This window comes from Pholcus phalangioides, unplaced genomic scaffold, assembly GCF_987345545.1.
Source record: "Pholcus phalangioides strain wild (caught in Gottingen) unplaced genomic scaffold, Ppha-v1.0 ptg000013l_1, whole genome shotgun sequence".
NCBI classification, from domain to species: Eukaryota; Metazoa; Arthropoda; class Arachnida; order Araneae; family Pholcidae; genus Pholcus; species Pholcus phalangioides.
Window position 1 is genome coordinate 30,953,458 of NW_028301606.1, and position 21,546 is coordinate 30,975,003.

Here is a 21,546-nt window from a genome sequence, read left to right on the forward strand (position 1 = left end):
GGAAGGAACCGCGGATTTCGGCGTTGCAGTTCCCTTTAGACAAAGTCGGGATGTGTGAAGCTGGCAGGCCCGTACGGGCACGACTGTGCAAAAGTGCTGGCAACAATGGTTACTGCATGGCGGAATGAAGGCTCTGGATGGCCAAAGTGTACGAATGCGAAGGAAGATTGTGCGACAGGCTACAGCCTCTTCCGTATCACCCGTGATGCTTTCCACCATCTCATTACACCTCGCTGAGGCGAAGTTAAGCTAAGCTCACAGTGGCCTTTAACCCCACAACATCGACAGAGTTGTCTAGAGTGGTGTTGTAGCCGATTATCAAGGTTGCCAGCAGACTGGCGTCACATATTTTTCAGCGATGAATTCCGATGACCATCGAATCCGTGTATGGAGGGGCCAGCAGTCCCAATCAGCCTTTGTTTTACCCCGCTGGCATCCCGCTGGACTGGACACACCCCCGTTTCCTTTCCCATCTCAGAGAGATATCGAAGGGTTCCCGGAGGATGGTTGTATCCAGAAAGTTTTATTATAAATAACAAAACATTCTTGCCTCACACAGATGAAGGCAACAAAAAATAAAATATATATAAAAACGATCGTCAATTTGAAATCATAAAAGATAATTAAAATCGAAACAACAAACGCCAATAGGCAATCAAAATTATAAACAAGATTATACGATGATGGCGTGTATAATCCCTCCCATAATTTTCTCCAAAACTCCTTCAAAATATTCTCGATGTATTCACATTGTTAACAAACCCGTTTCTCACTTTTCTTCGTGTAATTTTGATACGCTTCGTGTACATGTATTCCGTCCTGTAACTGTGCATCATGCGACCATTGTATTCACACCTCACACATTATTCTATTATTCTGATGAACTGCGGAGTGCGTGGTACTTCCCCCGGCTGTTTGTGTGCTCATATAGTTTGTAAGTGGATTGTTTTTTCATATATTTTGATGAAGCGGTGTAGTGTTGGATATTTGAGGTGCGGCGGACCTGCGTGTGGGTTTTTCCCCGGCCGCTGATTTTTTGTTCCAGCACCTGTTATACACCAACTTCCGCAGGTTGCATCTCGGTGTAGTTTTTTTTTTTTGTACAGTATGGCACGCACTTTTCCATCCTTTCCGGTGGTGCCAGGTGTAATTTCATGCATACCCAATTTCGTAAGCAATGTAAATTTCTTCCCAGCAGTCCTTGCTTTTAACTGTAAGCGTGTATTTTTCGATACGATACTTTGATTTTTCACACCTTCTTGACTCTGCTTGCCCCCCATCATACTCTTTTTTACCTCAGCGGTGACCTATCGGTTAGAAATTTTTCGGAATATGGACTGGGTCGCCGTTTCGGTTAGTAAGTAAGTGAGTTTGATTTTTTCATCATCACGTGGCGTTGTAATGATTCAAGTGACGTTAGAAATGGTCAAAAGTGTATTCCAAAGAGCAAAATCAAAATTATGTGTTCAAGCCAGATCGGGGATCACGTAATCACCAGTAATCACCAGATCCTCCATCACGTAATTGCTTAACCATTACTAACCATTATGGCGTTCCCACTGCATCTAGTAGTCAAGTTTCATATTTATAGAGGGAAAGAATGGGAGCGACAAAAATAGTTCTCATATTTATCATCACAAGGTACTGTGTGATGATTAAAGTTAGAACGGTCCAAAATGTATTTAAAAGAACCGACTAATAATAAATTATGTGCTCGACGGAGTAGTCTTATCACGTCAATTGCCATCATTACGGTACCACATTCACTCCTTGCGGTGGAAATTAGCAACTACTTATTTTTCTTTTTACCAATCTCTTTCGCATCACCTGAACAGCACGCATACAAAATTTAATTCATGTCGGTTATCTATGACGACTGTTAGTTTAATCATTACTATCTATTAAAAAAACTAATAACTGATATCTCGGGGAGTTTCAATCCAAATATTAGACTAAGTTTATTTCAGTATAACAAACAGAAAAATCAATTTTCACTAAGGAATTTTTTCTAGTTTGGGACCGCATACAAATCAAATTTAACTTTTATGTGTGTTCCCCGATTATTATTTCATTTCTTCCGTTTGTTGCACCTGATCGAGCGTAGATGTTTTACTATATTGCTATCTAATATAGAGTTGGGAAGTTATTGCTGGGCAAAACACCATTACCGAAGCATCGTGTATACTGCTAAATATATTAAAGCGGGTATAACTAGCAAAATATATTTAAATTCACTATATCTTTCTTCAATAATGAATAAAAGCATTATGCATAAAGTTTAATACATCGAATAGAAACGTTAATTTCCTATAAAATAAACATGTTTTACGAAATAGCTTTTAAAATTAATTTTCAGATCTTGCGGTTAATTCGATCCCTCAAACTTTCAAATCACTGGTTTCTGACGTTCCAATTTCGAGGTATTTAAATGAATATTCATGAAAATGTTTACTCCGGATGATAATTTCTAATGCTTGAGGAATACTATTATGAAATTCTCAAAGAATACAGAAGGTCTGATAAACGTTGGTGCTTATTTAATTACTAAAGTCTCCCTCATTTAACGTTTCTTCGAAGATATACATCTCGATTGCTCTTTCCTTGGTACATAATTTATTTTATTTTTCCCCCGATCTAAAAATTCAGAACTTTTATCACAGTTTAACTTTTAGAAGATTAAGAGAAATTGAAGAGCACACAATATTGCTCACTTAATCTAATGCACACATACATTATTATGTTCCAGTTTGATTTTATAAATTTTGCTCTCTTTGTATTTCCTTTTCTTCTCGAAGAAAAGGAGAGATTTTTCCCATCAATTTTATCATCTCACGAAACATCCCTCAGAGCTATTTCGAACAAGAGTGGATAGATGAATGAAGAAAAGTTATTCCCTACGTTTCTCAAATGGCGCAGTTTTCGACGAAGATTTTCTTTCTTTTTTTCTTCTATTCTTTTCTCGATAGAAAACGAAAATAGCCGCAAGGAGATCAATACAGAAGCCGTTCAAATGTCGGAGTATGAAGTGAAACACGATGGCTCTTACGTCCACGCCAAAGATCCATTATACTTCCCTTCACCTTATGCTACTAGCAGGGTACCAGCCATTTCTTTAGAAGAAAGGAGCTCCGGTGACAGCAGTACCGAAGGCAGATCCACATTGCATCATGTCGAAAGGCAGTATGACATACCGTTCGCTCTAAAACAGGTGAATTCGCTTGTGACGTTCTTCATCATACTTGTATGGTTTGATTTATTTTAATGAATGCGTAAATACATATAATACAGGCTATATCGATGTGAATGATGGGAAAAATTGGAAATAGCTGATACTGATCTATCTCAGGCCTATCCACGCGAATGGGTTTTATAATTATCTGAAAATTCCAGATGCATCTCCAAAAAATTTTAAAACGCGAGCAATGCTTTAAAGGCTTAAATGCGCTCAGAAAGTATAAAAATTTACGAGCGTTAGGTGTCTGGAAATAAATCTCGTTAAGACAAATCTAATGGTACTCTACTAGTCTGAACATCTCTTCCGCCAGGTTTGCCAAGCATAATAATATGTCAAATACATCTTGCACCAGGTTTGTTACCCTTTTTCGTAACGCAACTGTTTTACGCTGTGCCACAAAATGTACAAGATGAATATAGCTCTCGTCCAAACAAATCACACAATTATTCATGTATGCGAAGAATCCTTTTCCAGGTTTAGTTACCAACCAAATATGTCACATTCCACTATCTAAACGAGTCTAAAAGACATATCCACGTTTAAACTTGCACTGTGTCGCTCGTGTGTGTATGTGTATCGCAAGCGCACATACACAGCCTCTCCCTTTTTATCACAAATATTACGTGCAACATCTATGGACATTTTTCTATAGACATTCTATAGACAGCTACACGTAGACTGACATAGATGGATAAATTGAGTCGATCGCACAACCCATTCGCTGCTTTAACTGTGCTAAGTCCAAAAAGGGGATATTTCATCTTTCCAATGAATTTTATTATCCCTAAAGGATTAGGCTATTCAAACTGGTGACAAAGAAGGCAATGAAACCTATGTTACACTGCATGTTCTACCCAGTACGACAAATCTAGCTTTCTGGAAAATGTTGATTTTGAAATCACTTCATGCGTGTTTTTTTAATAAACAAATCACAAAAACACAGACATGTATACAAACATGAAACCACATAAATACAAATACTTTGTGACCCCAAGGGACTTGATAAGTCCTTCCAGCAGGTCTAAAGGGGGTTATAATCACATATGTTTCAGACAACAGCTTTTATAAAGATTAGAGATGTTATAAATGCCAAATGTTTATTTATGCCAACGTGCCAGAGCATCGCCGTATCGCAAAATGAAGTCAGATATCTCTTCTCCCAACTGGGCAATATCCACTCAAACAACGTTTCTGATACTCTGTAGTTGACTCAAATGGTCAGGATATGCTGGAACAGGCGTGGCAAGATTTCGCCTTCTATGAAGGTTCGCCGCGTCACAAAAGGTTTATCTCATTGAATATTTGTAAATATCAAAATGTAACAACTTGAATGGTTAAATTTTCATGTTACATCTCAATTTGCGAAATAAATTTACTGCGGAAGTCACAGTAATCATATTTGTTTTTATGGGAGTCTCTTTTCAGCGACCTCGTTGGGTAATTTGCCTTTGCATTTGTATACACGAGAACACGTGTAGAAATCATCCAATCCCGTTACAACATCCCGGGAAGCTTAATGGATAGCCTTATTTTTCTGTCAAGTACGGTACATAGTGAAGAAATCTTGTAGAGTTATTTAAAATGCGATTTCACATGTACATTATTTTTTTTTTCATTTCTAGTCAAGTGATACAAAGCATATACACGATGGAAAAGAATTGACCCAAACAGAAGTAGAACATATGTACAGTTTTCCAAGTAAGTTATTGTAAACAAACGCGCAAATGCGCATTGTCTTCCCAAACTTAGAAAAGAATATGCAAAATATCAGTGAGAGAGACCCATTCTCATGAATATTTAACTAACAGATATGCGTATAGAGACATTGACATTGAATGCTATTCGTATTGCTTATTCATAACTGGAAAAATATTCTTGCTTGCTATGAATAAATATGATTTACATTGAATTCAAACATGTTATGCGTGTGAGGAAATTTATTCATTTTAATCTTTTTTTTTTCCTTAATACCTATTTGATTGTTTTCTAGATCGTTCTTCAAGGGATCAGGAAACGTCCCACCACTGGAAAGAGCTCGGATCTTCAGGACGGCGATGGTCATCGGCAATCGAAGAAGAAGACTACGTCCAGGAGCGTAGCAGCGGTCATCGGCGTTCGACGGGAGCATCGTCTTCTTCGAGATGGCAACCCGGTTCAAAACAAGGTGCTCCATATGCTCAAAACCCCTCCTGTCGGGATGGGTAAGATAATGAAATGGGAACACATTGTATGTGTATGTGTACATCTCATATGTGCATTCAGAGGTTTAAACACACGATACAAGGAAATCATCAAAATTGACATCAGTTTTTCACACTTTCACACCTCGCGTATTGGTATAGGCATATTCTATTTTGAACAAAATCTGGTGAGGCAGAATACGTTTATACTTTTGGGCGGAAAGCAATTCAACGAAAAAGAATTCATACCGGTACATAAATTCTCATCAGAATCTTGGTTGTACCTGAGTAATTGACTTTGTCAACATTATTTATGCTTCATTTAATGTTCCCAGATAAATCCATACATAAACGAAATATTTATATTCATGTTCCTCCATGCCGTAAATGCCTTCATTAAATAGATAAGACTGATAATCTTCGAATAGGTAGCCAATATTTGGAATGGGTAATTGTGAATCCATTAATTACTGTTATTAATGGATTTACAAATACTATTTCTTACAAGACAAAAAGTAATCGGACGAAATATCTGAAACGTCTAATACGAAGAAATATTGATTATCTTCAAGATTAACTATGTCGGGTCACAGAAGTCGATAAACATTTTCATGAGATTGTATTCGTTCATATCTGGAATTATATTTATTTATCTTATGGTCAGAAATTTTGACATATCGCTATCGATTAAATAGTGTTTTTCACCATTTGGGGTTTTCAGAAATAAATAATTATTAAATTTATGAATTTTTCCAATTTATTTAAAATTCAGTTCAGATTAAATATCATTTTCGTTTGTTTGTTCAATCAAATAACAAAAAATAGCAGTCATGTATTATTTATAAATAATGAATTTCTATAAATTTTAATAAATAAATCTTAAAATAAATAAGAGTAGAAATAAAGATTTTTTCTTAAGTGTGAAAAATTCTTAACTAAGTTACTGATTTAGTGTAATTCCATTTAACACTTGATAAAAAGGGTCGGAAAGACTATCTAGAAAGACGACAAGAGTCTGTGTGACTCCATAACTTTTCTGGTAGTATTTTGATATTTTAAAGCATGGTATAATATTTTTCTTAGACAGAATAGACTTATAACACGAAGAATTAAGGGTGAACTTTTTTATCTATTAATCTATTTTTATTAATATTTAGTTTTTAAAGAGTTCTAAGAGTTCTATGCAAATGACTCCTGTTCATGTGAATCAATGGGGTACGAACTCGGGAGGGAAAAATTTACTTTCTTCCCGATAGTATTTCAGCTATACGTTTTTCTAGGTTTTGAAAATAGGATATCTTGTTTTATTTTTTACGAAGTTATAAGCACCTAACATTGATCTTTCCAAAGGATTTCAACCGAACTTCCGATGCGAAAAAATTCACATAATTACAGTGACGTGAAACAAGTATCTGTAAGCAATTAGTTTCTCTTAAAAAATTCTCAATCCTTGACGCCCTATTGAGGAGAAAGTTCTCACGATATTCAATACTCTTCAATCCGCAGCAGTTTCTTCGCAATCGATGGACCGGATAATATTGACATCTCTGATATTTTTGGAAATCAGTTTAGATGTAGTTCTAGGTTGTTTTTGTGTATTCAATGTGGTTGTACATATAATTCGGTACAATCATTACACCGAATTAGATTCACAAACACAATATTAGAAGAATTTTTAACCTTACAAAAATCAATTGTGACAATGTTGGTAGTATTATATGATGAGCGTGTTCCAAAATACGTGGGAGGGTCAGTGTGACTCTCCTTCAGTCTTTCTAGGTATATTGGTTCGTATCTTCTTTGTTAAGAAAGGTAATGAAAAAGCTTTGGTGTATACGATAAGAACATGATAATTAAGGAAAAGTAGACATATTTTTAAGTATTTGTTCCATTCCTATTCGAGGTATGGAGCAGAAATAGAACGCAGGGTCACACAGACCCCCCCCCCGTCTGTCTTTCTAGTGGTAAAACTCTCACGTGTACTGTCTAGAAAACAAATTTGTGCCCACAAATATATGTACCATATTTTCAAATCCCGTTATACTAAATACGTCGTTATTGCCATTTTTTCATTTAGTAGGTTTAACGAGGGTGATGATGGTCGAGGCACCTTTGATTTTCCAGGATCACGTGACCTAGGAGAAAGCAGTGACGCCGAATGTGATAGAGATCAGCTCATATTTCAATACCACGAAGATGAAGGTGCGTGACATCTTACGTTAAGCTACACGCGTCGAGAGTAACTTGCTTCGCCCATCTTGGATGAAACGCGAAAACTTAACGAAAAGATAAATTTTTCGCGACAGATGGAGCTAGACTTCTTTATTTCAAACTGCGATGTCTAGCTTCAATGATTAATTATATTAGTATTTTGTATCTTAAAAATTCGAATGTGAATTAAAAATATTTAATTCATCTTTAATACATACGGGTTGGTCATTAAATAAATTTGCCGAGGTACGAGCCCCCTTCCGGCAGCAAAAAGCAACGAATGCGAATGAAATTCAACATATTGGAGTTCCAAAGTATACACTCAAGAATTAAGAGAAAAACAAAACTCTAGTTCTCAATGTTACGGTCACGGAAAATTTCAAAATATTGAAAACTTTAAATATCAACACTCATTTTTATGCCTTGATAACTGATTGGTGGAGTAAAAAATCACGAATGGCGTTTGAACGGTACCTGTATCACCATAAACATCGATGCAAAACACAAACAAAGAAAGAAGATCTCGCTAAAAGGTTGGTGCGCTAACCTTTCGGTGGGGGACTTCCTGCGGCAGTAATATGACTTGTGCTGACATATATTTCTTTCTTTGTGTCTGGTACCTGCGTTTATGATTATACAGGTACCGTTTCAACGCCATTCATGATTTTTTACAGCGCCGATCATTTTGCAATGCATAAAATTGAGTGTTGTCATTCGAATTTTTCGAAACATTTTTGTTGTGATCGTAACCGTGAGACCATTTTTTTTCATTCTTGAGCATATGCTATCACCTTTATTTCAAGTAAATTCGCATTCGTCAACTTTTGTGGTCGCTAAACCCTTGTAAATCGGCAAAGATATTTTATCATCACCTTGTACGCAATTGAAAGTTATTTTAAATTTTATATTTGCTAATATATTTTTATCAATAACAAAAAGTTCATTTTGTGGGTTACGAGATTTGCACAATATGAGTCTGCTCTGTGTATTGAATAATAATAATAATTCACTTTTTTACGCGTATTTTGCAGGCCAATGTATGCTATATCCTCGTTTGGAGGAGAAAATTCCGTACCACATAGCATTGGGCAAGGAAGTGATATATTCTCATCGTATTCATCTTCAACTTTGAATAAAAACCAGACCAAAAATGTAATGTGTATCAGGAGAAAAAAAAGTGAAGACTGAAATTTGGCAAGAATCTGAAAACATGTTAAAAGAAAAATTCTTTCCCACATTTAGTGTGACGACAATGTTATTTATACGTTCAAATAGCAAAAATCTGAACTTAATATCACAAGATAATAAATGTCTCCTGTATCAAATCTGCGAAACTTGTGGAAAATGTCGTAAATGATAAAAATGAGTGACTGATTACTTATGGATTCGAGAAAGACTACAGGCGATTGTACTGAAATGTTTATTTGCAGCTGAAAACGAATTTAACCTGGAATTATATGATGGTAATGTTGGGTTATCATATGTTGGATTCGATTAAAGTATTTTATACCAATTTATTCATTGAACAGTTTTTTTTTTGTTATCATTCACATTTTCAACATCATACTCACATGTTGAAACAGTCTTCCCTGGAGTAAATACTGCCGCTTAATAGCTTTTGAATAAAACCACTTAATACAACCGAATTTCTAATGAACTATCGATATTTTATGAAACGTATTCAGCAATCGATTTCGATACTACGGTAAACTTGTCGTTGTAAATTGAATTTCTGAATAAGATAGCCTACCGATTAGATTGCATTGAGATGCACAATATCGATACTACATGTATACAGATAAAATTTATTCAAACACCAAACTGAAAGGCTAACAATAAATGCAAACATTAGTTCTATACTCCGAGATTTTATTTACGATTTTACAGGGAATATAACAATGAATACGTGCATGTATGAATGAATGTGCATGTATGTTCTTCGTTTTTGAAAAACGAATGTATTTTACACTAGAATATTTTATTTTCAACTTCAAGTTTCGGTCTTGTAGCGCATTGCGAAAAATATACGGGTGTATACAATTTCGTGTATCCTTTTTGTTCATTAGAAACCAATGCATTCTATTCTCGAAAGTGGTCTATGGATAGTAGTTCGTAGATATTATTTCTAGAATGCGAATTACATCAGCCGAATACACTAAAAATAGACATTGCGTAGAAATGCAATTTCTGAATCATTTCACAAGCACGGAAAGTTCAAATACAGATTCATCTGAAGATACTATACTAAATTGCGAATATCTATATTTTTATGGTGGATTTTCTATTGCCTTCCTATGTTTAGAAGAAATACCTTTCGTAATCCTGGTATGTGAATACAACCAGAGGATTTTTTTCTCTCAACATGAAATTGGAAAAAAAGTACTATTTCTTAAAATCACTTTTTATTCGTGTTTGCGCAACCTACTAACACATATTTATTAATTGTATTAACAAACGATTTTTGAACTAAAATTTGTGGCTCTTCAAACGATGCCGATATTCAGAAAATTGAAACAAGAATAAATCTATTTTTTTAAATATTTCACAAAAAATAATTTTTCAGACATGAGATGACTATAGACGCGAGTAGATGGATGATGGATTTTTTTTGTTTGAAGCGTTGCCCAACAATCCGTATCATTTTTCTATATTTTATCAGTGGGGTACCTCAATTGGACAAATCTATTGCCCGAAATACTCGGGGCACGTAAGAAATTTGAACGGGTACGTATTTTTTTATAACCACATGCCTGACGCGAGCATATGAAAAACCCTCATTTTTTTAAATTTTAAGATAACTCTGGAAAATGTATGTGTAAGAAGATGTTGCCTTGAACATATTGATGAATGAGTTCGAGTTCTATTCGCTTTCCCGTACCGATAAAACAATTTTGTGTAGAAGAGAATATTGCGTATATAAATATTGCTTCAAATATAGAAATTCTGGCAACTCTGTTGCTATCTACTGAATGAAAATAAAACTATCTCATATGATTTTCGAAATTAAATAATTGCCTGTTTAAAACCGATTTGCAGCTTAAAAATGAAAATATGCTGCAAAACCTATATATATATTTTTACTTTTACGCTACATCCCTGTACAAATTCCATGCGCCAAAATACCGGTTACTACGATTTCATGTTTTCTGCAAAATCACTTCGCAAATACTAAAATACATACCAGCTGATATTTTTTTGACACATAAAACTCATGACAGTATGCAGCATAAGAATGAAAAAAATCGGCATTTTATACCAGAAAATACATATTTTCATTCTGCACACCAGTTTAAAACCAACAATTATTTTATGTCAAGAGCTATAACAGATATTTTTTACCAATAGCTGACAACAGAGGGGTCAGGCTTAAGGGGATTTCTTGTCTTTATAATACAAAGTATAAATAAGAAATGTAATAAGTCAGAAGGTGTTAGGAAATTGCTCTTCTAAGATATTTTCGCCAGTTTGCAAACTATGTCCCATTTATGCCAGAGCCGTCTTAAGGGTATCATGGGCCCCCGGGCCAAGTGGTTTTTCGGGGGCCCTACCTGGTAAATTCTAGAAAATTTCAACCGGATCTCATTTTTGTGAGGCCCCCGGGCTGTGCCCTGGAGGGCCCATGCGTTAAGACGGCACTGATTTATGCCGGTTCGCGAGGAAGTGTTTGTTCACTTCATTTCAGCGATCTTGATAACGTCTTTTTCGACTCCAACATCGCGCAAAATTATAATTAGTGGTTTTAATAGTTTTCGATTTTTAATTGTTCACCACATCCCCCTTTTAAATTTTCTTATTTTTTTAAATTCCCATTTAAAAAACTATCCCATTTTTCAACTGCCCGATTGGACGTGTGAAGTTTTGGGAACTTGTCCAGACCTAGGTGATACGCACATACTACTATAAAGGTAATCCCAAGATCTGACGATATTTTTGACTCTTTTATACTAACAAATTTAAAAAGTACATCTTACTTCTCACACACTATTTAACGAACTGGGGAGTTCTCAATAGAAAATTTAATTGAGATATAGAAGTCGCAGCTACATATATGTTTACCAGACATCAACTCCGGTCAAATACGGTATTTACGAAAATTTCTAGTCGGTGGAGTTGGGTGGGAATCAAAGCGCCATCTATCGGTGGTTACCCTAGGTAAAGTACTTTCTGGTAGTCTTGCCCGGATTCGAACCGGTGGACCTTGATGGTAATGATCTCTGTGCCTAAACGATCTTTTGTGCAGTTGAGCTCGTATTGGTCATACATTTTTCGATATCACCGGTTATATTCATAGTCATGCTATATTACCAAAGAAAAAAAAATTGACAACAGTAAGAAAAAATGCTATACGAGTCCATCCTTGTTCTTCAGACATATTTTAAAAAATATATATTAAAAAAAAACAACAAAAAGAAAATCACTAATGTTTCGGGCAAAAACCCTCTACGCCAATATATAGTAGAACTCGGTTAATTCGAAAGTGGTTGATTCGAATTTTGGATAATTCAAACTTTCACCAACTCCCCTTGTGTTTTCTATGTAATTTAACGTTGAAATTTCTTGTTTATTTCGAAGTTTTTGGATAATTCAAAGTTGGAGCGAAAAATCAGGATTTTTGTATGAGCAAATTCAGTTTGGAAATATTCTACAAAAGTCGAACTTTGATTATCTCGACCAATTTGCTAAGCAAAAAATCTTAAAAAAACAAATGAAAGTTTGTAAGGAAATTCTGTTTTTCTCTACTCTTTCTTTGATTATTAATGCCCATTTTAACAAAGTTCAGCTGGAGTGCATCGAAAATGTGTACCACTTGATACTGATGATGCTTTTCTAACTATCGATCAATGTGTCCCGTTCCAAATATGAATTTTTTTATCGTAATTTTAAGAGTGCAGAAAGTATACGTCAATGAAACTATATTTCAACAAAATTTGGGAAACAGTTTTGTAACGGATGATCATGAACTGTTTCCGTAAATTAGCCTTTAAGCATGGTCAAGAAATTCTGATGATAATTCCAGCACAGTATGGTATGTGGCAGCTAAGATCAATCATTTTACTTGTGAATTATTAAATTTTTTTAAAAAGTTTCGTAGCTGATGATAAAATTGTAATAATTGGTAATTATTATCCTATGTGAATATTGATAATTAAGTTGCAATTTGTAATTATTTTACGGATCCAGGATGGAATAATTGCATAATATGAATTTTTCTCCAGTGCCTTTTGACTTCGAATCATTCAAGTTCGACTATATATAGATGATCGAAACATATACTTTAAGCGTTCACCACAGAAAATAATTACTGAAATACAAGTTTAAAAAATATTTAAAAAAAAAGCACAACCAGATAAACCAAACTTCAAAAGAATTCAGTAAAAATAGATGTTCCCATTCACCATCTCATAAAAAAACCAAGAGAACTTGATTTTAATATTCTTGCAAATTCTTCAAACCTCCGCTTTTTCAAGAATTACACAATCAATTCTTCATCACTGAACAGAAAATATTCCAGTTTATACTAAACTAAATAACTCTTCGATGAAAAACAGCTGGAGAACCTAAGAGAGGATAAAAAATCGAGAAATTTGCCAAATTCTTGAAAAAAAAATACGCAATACGAAAATAAATATATTAAAAATATCTGATAGTATTTTTCTTCTCCTGGAGAAAATTGACACTTAAACTCTTCTTGCGATATTGGAAATGAAAAAATATGAGGCACGAAAATTTTCTGCTGAATATACTATATTCCACATATTTTATTAATACGTTTTCGGGTTTCACCAGCTCTATTCGTAATTATGATTCAACAGTAAAGACAAGAAATAATAGAAACAGTGGAAACACAAAATTTTATACGAGTTCACCTCTCGGTTCCACAGAGAGATTTTAAAATTTATATCAAAACTACAAAGGAAATCACTTCGAGAGATTTCAGCGATTCGAAATTCTCTGAACCTTCTGTACCTATTTTATATGTTACGGTAAAAGCCCGAAGACCGGTAAAACCTAGGATTGAGCTTTAAGACCTAGGTTTTACCACGGCAAGTTGGTAAAAGCTCGAAATACTGTTGTTAACGTTTTAATTCCGGACTTTGACGAAGTCAAAGACCGCTTTTAATGAATCAATAAACCATCAACAGCTTATTAGTTCCTGCTGTTTATTCATTAACTTACAATTATAAATAATTAATAATTAGCAAAGTAATTGATTTACCAACATGTACTCGTCAGTTCCTGACGCCAACTGTGTAAGTAAATCATAAATTTATGAATTAATTAATTTAAAGTTCATACTGTTCAGAGTATGAACTAAAATGCCCGTTTTTAATTGATAATCATAGTTATTTTTAATTATTATTATTAATGCTTAACTAATTTATTGTTATGGTTAGTTATTAACTATTTAGTTAACTAAATTAATTAATTAATAATAATGTGGGGGCATGACAAACAAAAGTTTACTTTTAACTGATATATTAAAAATGGGCTTTTACTGTTCGGAGTGAGTTAATGAATAATTTAATAAATTATCATGGAACGTTCATGTTGGTTAACTAATTCATTTGTTAATTATTAATTATAATTAGTAGATTTTTAGAATTATTCGTTATTTATCAACGCAGAAAGTTATTAAAAAAGGGGTGCGACTTGGTAAAAGTCATAAATGAAAACGCTCACAAGCGTATTTCGGGCTTTTACCAACTCCCCATGGTAAAACCTAAATCTTATTGGTAAATTCTAGATTTTGCGTGTCTTCGGTCTTTTACCATAACATATAATACCGATCGAACCATTTTCAGCATCCACCACAGAAAATATTGTTACCGAAATTCTAGTTTAAAAAAAAAAATTGAAAATAATCACACAAAACCATATAAACCACGAATTCAAAAGAATTCAATAAAAATATATATTCCGTATCACCATCTCATAAGAAAACCAAGGGAGCGCAATACCTTAATATTCTTGCAAATTCTTCAAATCTACTGCTTTTTTTTTTTAAAGAATTACGCAATCAATTCGCCATCACTGAACAGAAAATACTCCGGTACATGCTAAACTAAATAACTCTTTGTGGAAGAAAAAGCTAGAAAATCTAAGAGAGGGGGAGAAAAAAACCATTGAGAAATATGTCAAATCCTTGAAAAAAAAAAAATACGCAATCCGAAAATATAAATATATTAAAAAATATCTGATAGTATATTTCTTCTCTCTCCAGGAGAAAATTTATACATAAAAAAAAAATCCTTCCTGCGATATTGGAAACGAGAAAGTATGAGACACGAAAATTTTCTGCCGAATATTTTATTCCACATATTTTGTTATTATTATTATATTTTTTTTTGTGAAAAAAATGACAGATGGAAATACAAGGACGAAATCAGGATTCCAATTTTTTTCCCCTTTTTTTTGGCATATTTTCTTTATCTTTCTCGTGGACTTTATGAAAAATCTCGACTTGGTTGACAACTTCTTAAAGAGGTTGAAACTTGGGAGAAGGCATGCGTAACATTAAAATCGAAAACCGAATTTTTTTTTTTCCTCCTCCTCTCCCTCCTGTTTCCTATTTTACCAGGTTGACGATATTTTCGAAATCCTTGATATTTCTTCATTTTTTAGTACTTGAATCTAATACCTTCTCGCCTCGGTTCTTCTAAATATATCCGACGGTGACGTGATGCCGGAAGCTAAAGAAAGAGGGAGCTCTGGGAATATATATAAGTATTTTTTTTTTTTTAATAAGAAAAATCCGAATCCGTATGGATAAAAATAAATAAATAAATAAAAACCGAATATAAATATTTATGATCAATAATTTATTTGGAATTTAAATTTTTTCTTTTTTAGTGAAAGTTTTTGATTGCGTCAAAGTTATAGAAAAAAAACGCCAGTTTTATAGATACATGTAAGTTTATTTGTTATTTTTTTTTCGCTTCTGGTAAGGTTTTGATTTATTCCGTTCGATCAAGGACGTGATATATCGTGAAGGCATTCAAATGATTTTTCTATTCATAAATCGATGGAAAATAATTTTAACATTTTTAGTCAGTTTATACACATGTTACGTAATACAAGGCTCATAAAATTCGTAAATAGTTAAAATAATTCTTAGAAACTGAAGCGATTGGTTATATATTTAATGCGGTATATATTTAAATATGGTTTTTTTGTTAGAAGTTATTCTCACGAAGGGAGATTATTTTTTGGGTATAAGAAAAAAAAATAGTTCTAATTTTTATCAATAGGCAGCCGGAAATCAGATTGATGGAAATATCCAGGACGCTCGATTAACGGCTCATTTTTGAATTTTCCATGACTGGTACTTCTTCAGGTTGATATTGGTGGATAAAACACTATTGGCGAAGTTGTTTTACCTCAGCTGAGCATCAACAGCTGACGTTTTACGAATGCTTCGGCCACAGAAGAGATTCGAAAATGGTTCCATTTCAGTCACTCCTACTCGACTGGTTCTCGCATCCTCTATCGAAAAAAAAATTCAACTCCCGTTTTTCTATACCGAGAAATCCCTCTTCGTGAGATCAACGTTTTTGCAAACCACATTCGAATATACTAACTCCTTAAATTTTTATGAATTTTTTAAGTATTTACGAATGTCTGGGGACACCCTGAAATCGTATAGCGTTAATTTTGTTCAACATAATATGAACGTCCTGTTCATTTTAATGGGGCTCAACCCTCAAACTTTTAACATTGATGTTTTTATTATAAGAGTCATATTATGCGCATTTTCGATAAAATAATTCTTTAATGGAGTGTCATTGAAGGAGAAGATTGGGTCATTATGTGCTCGGTGCTTCGAATAACAATTAACGGCAACATAGTGAAAAAGCATTGGAATCTAAGCCTGGCTAAGATATATTAAAAGCATAATTTAATAATTGATTTGTTTGACATCAGTTTTGTACACATATTTCTAATTGCATGTGATATGTTACGCCGATATACATATCACCGTATTTCATTTTTTTACGAATTTTCAAATATATTAAAAATAAAAATATATTATTAGCAACTTGCGTGCATGATAAAACACGATGGCACCAATGCAATTGAATAAAACTTGGTTTCGAATGGAAGAAAGTGTTTTGTTCATACAATAAGGCAAAAGATTGAGACTTAATTGAAAAATTCCGCCTTTTTTAATTAAAACAATTAAATATCTTTTCATAAATCAAGCATTTATGAATCTCAAATATTTCGCCTCATTTTATGAAGAAAATAGTTGAATTTATTTTGAACCGATTTTTATGCAATCAAATTGATATGTTGTTTTATCATACGCATAAGGTGTTAGTAATACATTTTGCCTTAAATGTTTGAAAATTTGCAAAAAATAAGAAAAATAAATACGTATTATCACAAAATTTGTATAAAATACGCATTAAAAAATGTAAAGTATTTGGTTTTGTGACGTAGCATACCATGTGCAATCAGGTATATGTATGTATCAAATTTGAAATGAATCAATGATGATATTTAGTGATATTTCTACCACATCATAGTTTTGAGTCTTTTTGAAAATGTTAAAATTTATGAGACACCTTAAAGAAACTCTCTTACACATTTTAAATCATCGGTTTTCCCTCGAGATTAAAGTGTTCCTTCAATTATTTCATCAATCTTTTTCATAAGAACAATATCATAAATGAGAAGCACATACCTAATCAATATCTAAGCTTTTGGTACGTATTTAATAATTCACAGAAGATTAATTTAAAATTTCAATTACTTTTTATGAAACATTAATTGGCAAAGATTGATCTCCTAGATAATTAAACCACCTACATGGAGGAAAAAACAAGTAAATTTAAACATATATATTACGTAAAAGTAAATAAATATTCTTAAAAATTAAAAAATATTCGGCATCAGAAAAAAAAACAAAAACATTATTTTCGTGTTTGCGATGTTGAGTGAGTTTCTTCGGAACGAAGGAACAACATAATGAAATTTAATGATAATTATACTGTTAAAAATTCGCATCAATCATTTTAATGTCAGGTTTTTTTTTTTTTTGTTTTCTTCCCTTTAGAAGTATGTATATTCTTGTACAAGTTCGCACTAATCGTATTAATGCTAGTATTAGGGCTCGAAGAGGGAATATGCTCACACAGCTGTTGCATCAACGTTAATGAATATTTTTGGGTTTTTCTTGATGATGAGAGATAAAAGAAATTGTGTTTTCTTCTTGATAATTTATTTCGAACATATCAATAAATTGGTTTATATTTTTTTTATATAGGACCGATCTTCATTACTTTCTAGACGTCTCACAAAATTTTTTGACATTTATGTTGTAGATCATCGCATTTTGTTTACAATATTGGATATGATACCTGTTAGATATGTATTCCCAAGAATAATTATCGTAATTTTAGTAAGATAATAAAGATTTGCATCGAAAGTTTTCTAAACATTTAGTTTTTCATCTTCATGAGATTTCCTGGTAATGTGTGGATAAGCTGTTTTTGTTTATTATTTTAACCGTTCAGTCAAGTTTTCGTGATATCGGCTTTCTTCGGATTTTCAGCGGGCGCGAAGTAAAGAAGATAGGAAACTGTGTTCTATTAGGAAATCAGCTTTAGAAAATATCTGGACTTGTCATTGCTTAAATGAAAAGCTGTTAGAGAGGCGACATATCTCGTCACTTCCGGTCATAGTGTTAAGAAAATTGACTAAATATTTGTTGATACAAAAATTGCCACGTTTTCAAGACAAATAAATTCAATTGGTCGAATGGTCAACGCGTTTCGGCTCTTCAATGGGGAGCCATCATCAGGACCTCGTCGTCAGAATTCACACGAATGAGTCGTGGAGGGGTGATGTTTACGTCTGGTCGTCCGAAGAGTTCGCCTTTGTATTTGCTGCGTCCGAGTGATCTTGGACAGGCTTTATTAACCTCAGTCGTGAAAAAACTTTCAACACTTTGCAACAGACGGCTTCCCAATTCGCATCCAAAGACCACTCGGACGAAGCAAATACAAAGGCGAACTCTTCGGACGACCAGACGTAAACATCACCCCTCCACGACTCATTCGTGTGAATTCTGACCACGAGGTCCTGATGACGACTCTCATTGAAGAGCCGAAACGCGTCGACCATTCGACCAATTGAATTTATTTGTCTTGAAAACGTGGCAATTTTTGTATAAATTAAAACCAGGCAAAGTTTCTCATTTTTGTGATAAATATTTGTTTTTCGTCTGTAGCTTCGTTGTATGCATATCAAAGAGTATTTTCTTTTTTTTTTGTCAGTTTGAGCGGTCAGTTATACCTCATATAGTTTCACTGCATGTTGGCTCGAATAAATTCCGAAATAATCAAAGCTGTTTAGAAATTTTCAGACACTCGAAGTGCTAAAATAAAACAAATGTTATTAGTAGAAGTAAAGGGCGCTCAGTACAATTTGGAGTCACACTTTAAAGTACGTGAGTCCCTCTCCTTTCCGTCCTAAGGGAAAGTATCTGTGTTATTAGGAAAATATAATTTTGAACAGTAATTTCACTCCGCTCAAAAATTTTAAGGGCATTTTTATAAAATGATGGGTATCTTTACTTGTATCAGTGAAATGTAATTATATTAAAATTGTACCTAAAATTTAAAGGAGTATTTTCATTTTAAAGTAAAATTGAATTTTGAGGAGTGAATCGTCCATCTAGATGCGTATTGGCGAACATGCGGTGGCAAATTTTTACAATTTCAAATGGAAACACAAATGCTACAACAGGCAAATTGCCCAACGAGGTGACTCAAAAAGGATGCCCATCAAAAATGTGCATGCAAACCTGGGCTAAATAATTGTATGCTATGATCATGACTCCCGACTTGTCCAAGTTTATTTTCTCATGCGCAACAATCACATGCACACACAACTGACGTACAAAAAAACAAAAACAAAAAAAACAGTCTATTCTATTTCTCTTCAGAGGCGAAGAAAAATAGACTAGAACAGATGAAAAATTTTTCAGCTATATCGTTTGGCCAATTTGCCTGTTGTGGTTTTCGTATTTGTATTTTTGTATTTGTATCTGTATGTGAATTATGCAAAAATCTAGTTGGAAATGCACTGTTAAGTTTATATTTAACTATCATGAAGCCAATGTACTCTGTTTAGGAGAATTCATCTCATACCAAAACATATTCCACCCGTTGTTAAACTTTAAACACCTCTAATGCAAATAACTCAGAAGGATATTGATTAGAAAAAAACGTACTCGAAAAGTTTACCCTAGAGAAGGCAAATGCATCTTTCTTGAATAGGATTTGTCAACGCAAAGAAGAGGATGGCTAATGGATTTAATGCGTGCTTCATAGAAAAGTGCGAAATAAAGAAAAGCGAACGATGGGAAGATTTCATCAAGAATTATCCTCGCGGACATTTTACCTTGTCATTAAATCCTCGTTATAAAATGAGATGAAAGTCCATTATTTTCCCATAAAATTTCCTTTCTTTTTCTTTTTTTCCATACGAAAGTGACTTTTTGAAATATATCGAAAATTATGTGAAACAAATATATCAAGAATTAATGTGGAATTTCCACAACCGTTTTCCTTTTATTTTCCCCATTAGCATTACGAGTATTACCGTTTTGTCAAATCTCATTAACAGTAAATTTATATCTCTGTGAGAAAAAAAAACTTCACAATATTACTTGGAATATCCGTAAATAAATTTGCGTTGTTACTCGCGACAACTGCGTCCAATTTCTCAGTACTGCGCATAATATATATTTATATTATTTGTTCTATCAGTTAAGATGATAAAAAAGTTTGCTTCCAATAATTTACAAGCATTGTAATAACCTATTTGAACTCCTTCCTGATTGTGGGTATGGAATACATTCGGGCAATATGGAATTACACTTTTATTTTTTCGATTATCATAATTTGAAACATAGTAGAAACATGAAGCTACATTTTTATAAATTTTGGGTTCTAGTGTTTGCATGATAAGTGCATTGTATTTAAAAATAAATTTTATAACTATGAAAAAGGCATTAAAAAATCATTTTCATGGGCTAATATGGAATACAAGATTCATTGAAAGACTGATTATTTGTGTAGATGAAGATTACAAGGAAGAAAATTCATTTCTGCCCCCACGGGGACACGAATCCCGGTCGCTCGATTGCCTGACGAGTGCTCTACCATCTTAGCTATGAAAGCAGATACTAGAATATTTCAACCTTGGAGCGTATATATATACACACATGGACGGCGGCAGCAATCAACTAATAGCTCGTGAATGACATAGGCCACCATTTTGTGTCAGTGATGAATTTTCTTCCTTGTGTAATCTTCATCTTCACAAATAACCAGTCTTTCAATGAATCTGGTATTAGCAAGTGTAGAGGGCATTTCTATATAATGTGAGAGTCTAGTAATATGGAATTGGGGGAAGGGGGCTGTTCAAAATGAAGGAAACCAATTCGAATTCATCAAAAACAAGATTTAATGAGTCTATGACAATGGAAAACGAAAATTTAATATCGTATGTTTCTTGTAGTTGATGGGGGAGGGGGGGGGGCTCATAATCTATTTACATTAGTCACATGTGAAATATTCCTAACCTGCTCCAACACCGTAAAGTTGGGCCCACAGAGAACAGGACACACGCCATTTTAGACCTTTCCTTATTTATCTTACTAAAATTTCCATTTTGAAGAGATATTCGTCAGCTCACGTAATATACTCATAGTATTTCACATTATCCGACACATCATTTGTGAAAAAATAGTGTTCCACCTAACCGGAGAGAATCACTTGCTGAAAATGAGTACAGCACAGTAAAATGAAACACTTGTGATGCCCATTGCGCTTGATTTCAAACTAATGGACACATTACCAATAATTAATAAACACCTTTGCAATGTTGCCTGAGTAAATCTTAGGAAGT

General features: G+C 33.7%; 1 protein-coding gene across 4 annotated transcripts in view; it reads left to right on the forward strand.

Annotated features, from left to right (window-relative positions):
* The window catches only part of LOC149078968 (cell adhesion molecule Dscam1-like), a 121,323-nt gene extending 112,180 nt beyond the window's left edge, over positions 1-9,143 (forward strand). Inside the window, exons 24-28 of one of the 4 annotated variants that reach the window (XR_016193865.1) lie at positions 2,967-3,208; positions 4,858-4,933; positions 5,226-5,399; positions 7,493-7,617; positions 8,658-8,766. Coding sequence is in view for 2 of the 4 variants with exons in the window: in XM_089241199.1 (XP_089097325.1) it covers positions 2,967-3,208; positions 4,858-4,933; positions 5,226-5,436; positions 7,493-7,617; positions 8,658-8,758 (755 nt within the window). In the remaining 2 variants the exon portion in view is untranslated. Of the gene's footprint in view, positions 1-2,966; positions 3,209-4,857; positions 4,934-5,225; positions 5,437-7,492; positions 7,618-8,657 lie in introns of all 4 variants that reach the window. The other 3 variants (XR_016193866.1, XM_089241199.1, XM_089241200.1) reach the window with 3 other exon arrangements.
* Positions 9,144-21,546: the final 12,403 nt, after the last annotated feature.